Source organism: Notechis scutatus, chromosome Z, assembly GCF_049901735.1.
Source record: "Notechis scutatus isolate UNSWTSFEM ecotype Mainland chromosome Z, rNotScu1.2, whole genome shotgun sequence".
Taxonomy (NCBI): Eukaryota; Metazoa; Chordata; class Lepidosauria; order Squamata; family Elapidae; genus Notechis; species Notechis scutatus.
Genome location: NC_142025.1, coordinates 139983709 through 139996239, shown reverse-complemented (window position 1 = coordinate 139996239; position 12531 = coordinate 139983709). Strand labels below are relative to the sequence as shown.

The 12531-nt window shown below is 35.5% G+C and overlaps 1 protein-coding gene across 1 annotated transcript; it reads left to right on the top strand.

Annotated features, from left to right (window-relative positions):
- The first annotated feature begins 229 nt into the window (after positions 1-229).
- LOC113426573 (vomeronasal type-2 receptor 26-like) lies at positions 230-12025 on the top strand. Its single transcript, XM_026688952.2, has 6 exons — positions 230-577; positions 1785-2076; positions 3375-4229; positions 4815-5042; positions 8416-8542; positions 11121-12025. The coding sequence occupies exons 1-6, from the start codon at positions 360-362 to the stop codon at positions 12023-12025; spliced, it is 2625 nt and encodes an 874-aa protein (XP_026544737.2). The 5' UTR covers positions 230-359.
- Positions 12026-12531: the final 506 nt, after the last annotated feature.

Sequence of the window (12531 nt, the reverse complement as noted above, 5' to 3'; positions counted from 1 at the left end):
TTTTCTTTTCAAACGAGATAGAAACATTTTTTTATTAGTCAAAACATGTTTCCTTCAATTCTCTTGAGATCTATAAAGCAATTGCATACTATCTAATTTTGAAAGAATAGAGGTTAGTTTGTTTATGTTCAACCAGATACAGCACTTCAAAACATGAAAAATATTATAAATATTGCAACTTTTTTCATGTTGGGCAGAATAAAAACACTACAAGTATACAACGCAGTTTGTGGAGGCTTCTTACTCTTTTCCAAGATTTGCTTTATAATCACCTTTTGTTACTAGAATACTAATATCACTATCATCAAAGAAGCAAGAAGAATTTAGATGTTAGGGAAAGATTTGGCTAACATTCAACAATGTTAGCTTTAATAATTGTTTCACAAGCATTATTTAATCTCCTATTTTCTAAATCACATAATATAAAATGTAGAGTTCAAAGTCCTCAGGATCCATATCATACATACTGTCAGCCAGGTGATGTCATTGTGGGTGGCATTATCACCTTAGCTATTTTCCTGCATCCTACCCCAGAGTTCAGCAAAATCCCATCATCACCATTGATTGAAGATGTTATGTAAGGATTTTATGCTTAGTTCCACATTGTCTAACATTATGAACTGCTACTAGATCTTAATTCAATTAGTCTATTCTGTTTAAAATTGTATCGAACCATTGAAGATAAGTATAAATTTCACTATTTTCACCAGCAAGTTTTCAATGTTTAATGATATGTCTGATCCAGAATATTAAGGGGGAAAATTTACTGAAATTTTTACTGTTCTATATAGATATATCTGGCAAAGGTGTGTGTCATCTCTGAGATTTTTACATATTCTTCCTTGTAGTTATCTTCCTCTTGATTTATATACCATTGAGATAATTGTAGTAAAATGTGTCATTTTTTCATACTTTTAATGATGTGAATAGCTATTATTAATATAATTTATGAATATATAATATCATATCGAAGAACAACATTATTACCAAAAATAAAGAAAAAAGACATGGATGATGTAGATATTTGCACTAAAGTTGATATTTTGCATAAATAAGTAGACATATATAAAATAATGTTTGCTAAGTTTTCATATATTATATAGTATGATGTTACTTTATGAAAACTTCATTATATTAGCTTCATGGATGTGCTAATAAAAATAAAAATATTGAGACTTATAACATGAGATCAGGGGTAGGATTCAAAATTTTCAACAACTGGTTCTGTGGGCATGGCTTAGGTGGTGGGCATGGCTTGGTGGTCATGTGACTGGGTGGACATGGCTTGGTGGTCATGTTATTGGCTGGGTGTGGCCAACTCAATATCACGCACATCGAGGCACGCATCTCCTCGCCTGGCCTCTTATGATTGTGGGGATGCTGCAACAGTCGTAAGTGTGAAAAACGGCCATAAGTCACTTTTTTCAGTGCCATTGTAACTTTAAATGATCACTCCACACAAGCAAAGTACCAGGAAAGGAAGGGGAAAAAACTTGAGAAGTTCCTGAGACAGGAAATCTAGTCCTGCCAAGAATGTAGTAAGGGTTAACGGAGAGGCAGTTTCTGTAAGCAACACCAGAATGTTTCCTTCCTGCCTTCCTTACAGAATTAGGCTGGTAATTTCTTCTAACAACTGGTTCTCCGAACTGCTTAGAATGTTAACAACCAGTTCTAGTAAAAAGGTGCAAACTGGTAGAATCCCACCCCTGCAGGGGATGAAATAAATAGTTTTTTCTTTAAAATATCATTTACAATTTTATATGATAATTTATCTTCAATTTCAGATTAGTTCCTAAATATTATCAAAATATTGTGGCTCTGGCATTTGCAGTCCAGGAGATCAATAAAAACTCAGAGATCTTATCCAATGTCACTCTTGGTTTCAACATCTATGACAGTTACTTCAATGCACAGAAAACAAACCATGCCACAATGTTACTGATTTACAACAAGAATAACATTTTTCCCAATTATATCTGTGGTATTCAGAATCATATGACTTCAGTGATTGGGGGACTAGACGCTAAAACCTCTATTCACATTGCAAATCTCTTGGATATCTATAAGATCCCACAGGTGAGAAACAGAACATACCTGACTTTTAGAATTTCTACATTTCATCTGGTAAATTAGAGGCAGAAATTGACATTCTTCTAAGTAACTGTTTTTATTGTGTGCTTCTTCTCTTTTAAAATATTTTACACCATTTAAAAAAAAACAAGGACAATGACAAGCTAGAAAATCTTAACCTAGCAAAAGAAACTATTATAGCATGAATGAAAGATAGGCACTCTGATTAAATGACATGGAGGTTTTTTCCTCAGTCACTGGAAATAGAGTTAAAACTCTATAGTCCAAATAGCAAAAAGTCTTCCAGCAAACTTTAGTCTCTCAAAGATATTGCACATAAACTTTGGTTAAGTACATTACATTATTTTAGGGATATGTAAACAAATTAGATACAGAAGAAGTTACAAAAAAGGGGAAAGGGGGAAAAAAGTACAGTATACATCAACTACAGCTCCTGCAGAAAATAAATATCTTATTGATAGATTAAATGTATTTTTATGCAGCCGCATTCAAAGCTACTGTTGGAGGCTTATGTAGAAAATGTACAATACAAAGCATGCACAATATAAGTAGAAAAAATACAAGAAATATGAATTGGGAAAGACTGTCCAAAACAGTTCAAAGTCCAAGCGCTTTTGAAAGACCTGCAAAGATTTCTGCAGGAACAAAGGCTATTTTAAGATTCAATTCAGTTCAGAATTTTCCTATTTAGAGTCCTTCATGGATATAAATGTGCCAACCAAATTCACAATAACAAAAAGAGAAGTGATCTGTTCTGGACAATGGTAATTACAACTAGCCTTAATTACACACACATATTCTCTCTCACACAAATTTCTGACATACAAAAAATACAGTCAGAATATCATCTAAATCACATTTCTTGAAGTACTTCTCTTAAAGCCTAAATCTAATAGACATTGGCACCTATCATAAAATATCATTTGTTCATTCATTCATTTGTTCAACTGAAAGCACTACACTGGATTTAAAATTGCTCAAAACATGCTTATTTGTGAATGAAAAAATGCATAGTCTGCTCAAATAGGTAGTCAATATTTTCTCTATTTTTTCTCTATTAAAGAGGACACTTGTTTGGACTACTCCAATCTTTCTAACAGGTGTCCTTGCTTTAGCCTTATATTTGTCTTTTCATTCTAATTTCAGCAATAATAGTTTTTGCTCATCAACATAAGGATATCTTTTATTGCTGTATGAATGTATTATGTTTTTTAAAATCTTGAAAATAACAATTAAATGTGACTCTCTCTCCATCTCTTTCCTTTGCTCTCAATCCTATGTAGCTCATCTATGGCTCTAGCCCCATCATGAATTATAAAACACCAGGTCTTTTTTTCTTCCAGATGAGCCCATTGGAAAGACTTCAATATGAAGGGATTCTGTCTCTGATTCTCCATTTTGGGTGGACATGGATGGGCATAGTTGTAATAGCCAATGATAATGGAGATAAGGTTATAGAAAAGATTGTTCCATTATTTTCCCAACACAACATCTGTTTTTCATATATAGAGAGAATTGGTGAAATAACAACAGTTCATGAAATCTATGACTTGTTCAACCGTGGTGCAGAAATACATGATAAAGTTATGGATAGCAATGCTAATGTTCTGATATTTTTTGGAGAGTCTTATATTATGATAAGGTTGAGATGGATAGCATATTTATCACGAAAAAACATAATTGATACTGTCAAAGGTAAAGTGTGGATATTTACAGCACAAATGGAGCTCAACTCACATGTATATCAAAGAAATTGGGATACTGACATAATGAATGGTGCTCTGTCCTTCACAATTCATGCTAATGACCCACCAGGATTCCAGTCATTTTCTGAAAGTAGACATCCTTCCATGACAGAAGATGGATTTATCAAGGATTTTTGGCAGCAATCCTTTGTTTGTGCATTCAAAACTTCAAATGTAGGTGAAGTAGTTGGTGATATTTGCACAGGAGAAGAGAAATTGGAAGATCTTCCTGTAACTTTTTTTGAAAAGAGTATGACTGGTCACAGCTACAGTATTTATAATTCTGTCTATGCAGCAGCACATGCATTGCATGCCCTGATTTCACCCAGATTTGCCCAATGGTCAGTGGAAAATAAAATAAAAATGAAACTTCAAAATCAAGATTCATGGCAGGTAATGGACTGGGCATGATCATGAAGAAAATAAAATATTTGTATAAAGGAAAATGAGGCCCATAATTTCAATTAAGGAATTAATTTTTAATCTCCTTTCCCATCCCTGGAAGGGACACAAGGTTCTCTGGTTTGATTAACCACATCATATCCTCATGGATTAACCCATCACATCCTAGACATAAACTGTTTCAACTTGTCTCCTTGGGCATTGCATGCCAAAACAACTAGATTCAGAGACATTTTCCCTTTCATGCCAGCACTCTGCTGAACACCTAATTCACCCAGTAAGGTCTTATATATAAGTATATTTACCTTCATGAGTAAAGTATTCCATTCCATTCCATTCCATTCCATCCCATCCCATCCCATCCCATCCCATTCCATTCCATTCCATTCCATTCCATTCCATTCCATTCCATTCTATTCCATTCTATTCTATTCTATTCTATTCTATTCTATTCTATTCTATTCTATTCTATTCTATTCTAATCTATTCTGATTTCCACTACACCAAATTTACTCAGACTTTTCCCCATAAATTAAACCCCACTTTCTAATCTTTTATCTTTGCTTTTTCATCTAGCTGCACTCCTTTCTAAAAGGCCTCTCATTTAATAACAGTGCTGGGGATCTGATTTCTATTGATTACAATGGAGAGTTAATAGCTGGATACGATATACTGAACTGGATTGTTTCTTCTAATGAATCCTTTATTAGAGTTAAAGTTGGGAGGGTAAACCCTGAAGTTTTTTCAGACCAAATATTCACCATAAATGAAGATGTCATAACCTGGCACAGTTGGTTTAACCAGGTGGGATTCTACTTCTGTGAAATTTATAGCAAAACTATTTTGTAGTTAGATGCATAAATTGAATAATTCAGACCTGATCAAATAAGAAGATGTATTATAATGCAACCAATAATGTCTCCAAGTTGTTGCTTCAGCTGGATTTCTTCTGAATTCATTATTTACTATGATGAAATAAAATATTTGATATGATATCTGTGGAACCATCTTTAGGAAAAGCATTAAAATCTGGTATGGGGTACTGAAGGAGAAGCTATTGGTTGGAGGTCGTTGGTGCACTGACAGAAAAGGTACTCCCACCCCACCTCTCCAATTACTTGGGGTTTTTTTGGTTAGTTTTTATTTCTGTAATTTTAATCTATTTTTATTGTATAATTGCCAGGTGTTTGTGTGGCTATTTTGTTGTTGTTATAAGCTACTGAGAGTTGCCTTGAACTGTGAAATAAATTTGATAGATAAGTAGATAGATAAGTAGATGGGCAGACAGATAGACATTTCATATTCTTCTAAAAAACTAGAACTTATTTTTCTATAGTATAAATTTCAATTGAATTATTCATGATGACTTACAATAACACATCATTATGGCTGTTTATTTAAAATAGTTGCAGTTTTGCTTTTTAAATATTGTATTCCATAATTGTGGGTCTGTCATATACTCTTTTCTTCAAATTTTAATGTATAAATTATAGATTGAATGAAGATAGTGATTTGGTTCTTTTTTGAATCTGTTCTTTGGTTATTTCAGTAACACATACAAAAAGCTTTTTCAGGATTAATATTTATAATTAAATTTCAATCGTACCAAATTTATTATGTTATCACCCCAATTTCTGAACTAAATGTTTAGACAGAAATTGAGCAATGAAGTCTGCTTTAACTATTTTTGAATGGTTATTAATTCAAATTGTAATTTGATGGCTCATTTTTCATGCAGCCAAGATGGCTGAAACAAGCAGCCCATCTCTGTTGGAGACTATCCAATCCTGATCTAAGAAAAGTCTAAAAAGAAAATGTTGTACATCTCTAGCACTCTACCTGGAGATAAATCTGCCCAAACATTTATGATCTCATATGTATGAGATTGTTTAATGTGTGTAAACCAGAGGTGGTACTCAGCAGGTTCTGACCAGTTCTGGAGAACCGGCAGTGGAAATTTTGAGTAGTTTAGAGAACTGGCTAATACCATCTCTGACTGGAGATTTTATAGTATCCTTCCCCTGTCACACCCACCAAGTCTCACTCATAGAACTGGTAGTAAAAAAGTTTTGAATCCCATCACTGGTGTAAACTTGAATTTCCTATATCAGTGCTTGGTCCCACTGATCCTTGTTGATTCCTTTCTTGCACCCAGGAAATTAAGTCCCAGCAAAATATGGTATAACACAGTCTTATCCCCAAAAAGACTTTGGATATGGGATATGATCACATAAAACATATCTTGAAATGGAGGTTCATTGATATATTTAAGTAGGTAGATCAATGCAGAATTTCTGCTAATGTCCTAGCTAGTTAAGTGTCTTGGTATATGTTCTCCAAGCAGCTCAATATTTTAAATATCTCAATTCCTCAAAGTTCTGGAAAATTTTCAACCTTCATCATTTTCATATGCTTCCATCAGCAATCCTTAAAGTAGGTATGAGATAGATATGAGATCACCCAGAGTTAAATCAAATCACAACAATAGCATTCTATCACTGGTGTTTGCAAGACGCCAAAACCACATAACCAATAAAAAAATTATTATTCAAACTATATGGAAAAAACCATGGTTAGGATTATTATTGTCAAAAAGCGAGGATACGTACCATGATTAGACATGAGAAAATAAAACCTGAAAGAAGATTTCAGGAAAAAACAATTACAACACCAGGACAACTTGACAATAACCTTGAATATGACCTCTGTACATTGAAAGAATCAGAAAAAATATTTCAAAATTTTGAAACTGGTCTAGTAGCAATGAATCAAGATATGCTGCATCAAACATTAAAAAAACATTAAATAGTAAAGAATGACAAACTGCCATTTATGGATCCTTCTACCACTGTAAAAGAATGCATTAGAGAGAAAAAAGGTGAGCATTAAGTGTACTGAAAAAAAAATCTAGCAAAAAATAGAAATTGGTAAAGTTCACATGAAGAGCAAAAAAAGGAGCGGGGAGTCACTACTGATTTAACTCTGCTGGTCATTGTGGCTATAGGGGCCAGTGTTCCTCCCCATTTCAAGGTCATTGAACCAAGACTATCTGAAGACATTTCCAAGGTCATGTGACCAGCACACATCATTTTTTGTTCCCACAAAATTGGTACCTATTTATCTATTGTTCCACTTACATTTGCGTGCTTTTGAACTGCTAGGTTGACAGGAGTTGGCGCGAGGTTGGGATTCAGCCTGTCAGGTCTCAAACTGGGTTGCCAGCTTTCCATCCAACAAAGCCAAAGTCTTAACCACTGAGCCACCAAACCCCCTTGAAGAGCAGTGAAAGCTTTAAAATCATAGTCTATGAAGGCCAGTAATTTACAAATAAATCTCTGAGAATACAAAATAACAAAAATGGAAGGGTGTTGGAGATCTTCAAGTCCAACCTCCTGCTCAAGTGTGAGATCCTATACCAGTCCAGAAAAATGGCTTGCCACTCATTTTTAACACAATTGAATATGGTCAGTGTGGCAGCGTCATGAATATCTTATTCTAGATTATCTTTAAAAACAGCCAAAAAGTAGAACCTAGTATAAATCCTATTATAAGAATTTTATTCATATAATGGACTATATAGTTGCAAAGTAGAATACCATAGATTGTCACAGTAACAGTTATGTATATTTGGAAAGACTAGAAATCCGATGCACCTTTCTTTGGCCAATACTGTTGATAGTAAGCCTGTGCCACAAAGAAGAGGGAGTCAAGCTATTCTTCAAAGTACCTGAGGGCAGGACAAGAAATAATAGGTGGAAACTAATCAAGGAGAGAAGCAACCTAGGACTAGTAAGAAATTTCCTGACAGAACAATTTATCAGTGGAATAACTTGCCTCCAGAAGTTGTAAATGCTCCAACACTGGAAGTTTTTAAGAAGAGATTGGATAACCATTTGTCTGAAATGGTATAAGGTTTCCTGCTAGAGCAGGGAGCTGGACTGGAAGACCTCAAAAGTCCCTTCCAAGACTGTTATTATATATAAGTAAAAGACACCATTTAAACAACTTTGTAAATTAAATGCATATTAACATCATTGTAGTTCCTTAGTTTGATGGTTATGAGCCATTGAATTGGGCAGCATACACATTTTAAAAATATATTATTAATTATATTCTAACTCAGACTGATATGATACCTCTGAATTGTTCTTTGTTTGTTTTTTTGTTTCTGTTTCAGTCCCAGCCTGTTTCTATATGCACTGGAAGTTGCCATCCCGGTACCAGCAAGAAAATCAAGGAAGGCGAGCCCTTTTGTTGCTATGATTGCATTCCTTGCCCTGATGGGAAGATTTCAGAGAAGGAGGGTAAGAAATATTATGCTAGGAATTTTCTCACACAATGATTGCAGTTTCCAAATGCAATCTTATACATCTGAAGACTGGCGTGGATTAGCACCTTTAAATGGTGGTTTCAGGTGCTCTTTCTGGCAGTTCCTGGTAGCTACCTTTCCCTGGCATTTGCTGACTCTCATATTTCTCGTTGGGAGAGGGAGCTGATGAAGAAATTACACCTGCTAGGTTTTATGGGGGATGCCCTGGGAGATGCCCAATGATGCCTTAAGGATGCCCAATGTAATCTGTAATCTGTAATCTGCAACTCTTACACTGCAAAAACATATGGACGACACAACTCGACCAGGGCAAAACAATAGACGCAATCTACATAGACTTCTGTAAAGCCTTTGATTCAGTGGTACACGACAAACTACTCCTAAAAATAAAATCCTATGGTATCTCTGGACAACTGAATAACTGGATAGAAGCATTCCTGTCAAACAGACAACAAATGGTCAAAATCGGGAGCGTCCTATCAAATCAAGTACCTGTCAATAGTGGTGTTCCCCAAGGCAGTGTTCTAGGACCAACTCTCTTCATACTCTACATAAACGACCTCTGTGATCATATTAAGAGCAATTGCGTTCTCTTCGCTGATGATGTAAAGCTGTTCAATACCACAGACAATACTGCTACCCTACAAAAAGATCTTGACTATGTATCCGAATGGTCAAACAAATGGCAACTTCAAATCTCAACAAATAAATGCTCTGTCTTACATATTGGCAAAAAAATCAGAAAATAAAATACAAGCTGAATAGTCAAGATCTTGTTGATGACCCAAGCTCTGTAAAGGACCTTGGAATACTCACCTCTAATGATCTAAGTGCTAGAGCACACTGCAACTACATAGCCAAAAAGGCATTAAGAGTTGTTAACCTAATCCTACGTAGCTTTTTCTCTGGTAATATCACACTACTAACCAGAGCATACAAAACATTTGCTAGACCAATACTCGAATACAGTTCATCAGTCTGGAACCCACACTACGTATCTGATATTAGCACAATTGAGAAAGTCCAGAAATATTTCACAAGAAGAGTTCTCCACTCCTCTACTCGCTGTAGAATACCTTATGCCACCAGACTTGAAATTCTAGAACTAGAAAACCTTGAATTACGCCGTCTTCGGTCTGACTTAAGCATGGTATACAAAATCATACATTGCAATGTCCTACCTGTCAATGAATACTTCAGCTTCAACCATAACAACACAAGAGCACACAATAGATACAAACTCAAAGTAAACCGCACCAAACTTGATTGCAGGAAATACGACTTCAGCAATAGAGTGGTCAATGTCTGGAATACTCTACCCGACTCTGTAGTTTCTTCCCCAAACCCCAAAAACTTTAACCTTAGACTGTCTACTATTGACCTCACCCCTTTCCTAAGAGGTCTGTAGGGGGTGCATAAGCGCACCAACGTGCCTACCGTCCCTGTCCTATTGTTTCTCTTATTCTTTTATTTTTCTTATATGTAACCATTTCATGTATTCACAACTATGTATACATTTATACTTATTATCTTGTAAACAATTGGCAAATCAAATAAATAAATAAATAAATAAAATAAAATAAATAAATGTAGGGTAGTCCAAAGGCTTGTGGACATTGACTTGCAATATCTACAAGCCAGAGCCAACAAAACTTGCTCCCCTCTGATCTTCAGCCAATTTAATAATTACAGACTGAGGATGGCTTCCTATTTTTCCACTCTAACCATTCCCAAGTATAGAAGAGCTTTCTCCCTAGCTCGCTTTAATGTCTTGCACTCAGCACTACTGGATGGGCGATTTAAGAGGCTCCTGATTAATGAGAGGCTATGCCCCTGTGACAGAGATGAGGTTGAAACTGTGGATCATGTCCTTTTATATTGCCCTATGTATAATGCAGGCAGATCTAAGTTACTGTCTCTCCTTGAAACAGACCCTTCTAGACCCAGTGTTAGTAATTTGTTCTTGTATTGTCTATGGGATGGCTCCTCACACATCACTTCTTAGGTTTCCAAAAAAAAATTTAAGAGCTGTAACCATCAGAGGAGAATGCTGTAATTCCCCTTAGTCAAGTTTTTGGTGACCAATTGTTCATGATTAATTTTCCCATGTTCTTCTTTTGTTGTACTTGTGTTTTGGTCTATGACCGCAAATAAAGTAAATAATGTATGGTACATCTGAAGACTCCTTTTGCCCAAGTATTTTGTGCATTATTTTAAATGGGATTGAGATACTGATATATTAGGGCTTGCTGAAGAAAAATCAGGTAACCATTATTATCCTATCTAGTTCAAATGCATAGATTATATGGAGAATTATATAATGAATTCAAATTCTAAAGATTTCACACATAGAAGTTTTGAAATTAAAATACAACAGCACTACCATTAAACAGATTAAATGGTTACAACATTCTTAAAATTTACAGACTAATACACAATGGTTTAATGAATTGGGAATAAAAAATTTCTAAATATTTTTAAAATACATAAATAATATTATTAAGATATACTTTATATTCTAGAAATGGCCTTCAAATCATTTTATTTTTCAGACACAAATGATTGTTACTTGTGTCCAGAAGGAAGCTATCCAAACAAGAATCAGGATTCATGCATTCCTAAAACTTTGACATTCTTGTCTTATGAAGAATTTCTGGGAATCAGTTTAGCCTTCTTTGTTCTTTTCTTTTCTTTGCTCTCAGTGATTGTGCTTGGAATATTTTTGAAGAACAACAACACCCCCATTGTCATAGCCAATAGCCGAAATCTCACCTACATTCTCCTCATCTCCCTCCTGCTCTGTTTCCTTTCTGCATTCCTATTCATTGGTCATCCTGAGAAGATGGTATGTCTCCTGCAACAAGCAACTTTTGGGATTGTTTTTACAGTGGCTGTTTCTTCGGTGTTGGCAAAAACTGTCACAGTGGTTCTGGCTTTCCAGGCCACCAAGCCAGGATCCAAGATGAGAATGCTTGTGGGAAAGAGACTGTCCAACTCCATTGTCATTTCTTGTTCTCTCATTCAAATAGGTATTTGCACGACATGGATAACAACTTCTCCCCCTTTCCCAGAAAAAGATATGGATTCAGTACTTGAAGAAATTATTCTGCAGTGCAATCAAGGCTCTGTGACTATGTTCTATAGTGTCCTAAGCTATTTGGGCTTCTTGGCTGTTATTAGTTTCATAGTTGCCTTCATGGCCAGGAAATTACCTGATACATTCAATGAAGCCAAATTCATCACTTTCAGCATGTTGCTCTTCTGCAGTGTTTGGATATCTTTTGTCCCAACCTATTTGAGCACCAAGGGGAAGTACATGGTGGCAGTGGAGATATTTTCCATCTTAGCCTCTAGTGCTGGTTTGCTGGGCTGCATCTTTCTTCCCAAATGTTATATAATTGTTGTAAGGCCTGATTTGAACAACAGGGAAAATTTAATGAAGAGAAAACAATTCTGATTTTTATTCAGAATGTCCTTTGCATAGTTTAAAATTAGTAAAGCTATATCATCTTTTTCCAGAGTTATGAGGCTGATTTATCAACAGCTACACTCCTGGTTTCCATATGCAGGTATTGCTGCTTCAGTTCACTATGAGAAATGTGCAACAAAATACCTGTGCACATGTATAAGGGGAGAGCAGCTCATGACAGAGACATGCAAGGCTAAAGTTAGATCATAGAAATTTCTCCCATTTATGCTCCTGTCAGCCTCCAAGATTTCTTCTTCTGCTGGACTCTTTCCAGCTGCCATAGAAATGGGGGTGGGGGGAATAATTGGGCTTCATGGGGGGAAAGGTGCTGAAGGTTGAAGTTGTATGAACTGTAAAAGTTGGGATGCTTTCCTGTTTACTATACAAATGCAGCCACTTATCTTTTCTAGGCCAAGGTCAACCGTCTTAGTATACCAGATGTGTAAGACGCCACCTGAAGATGTAACCCATATGACATTAGACACACCTTAGAT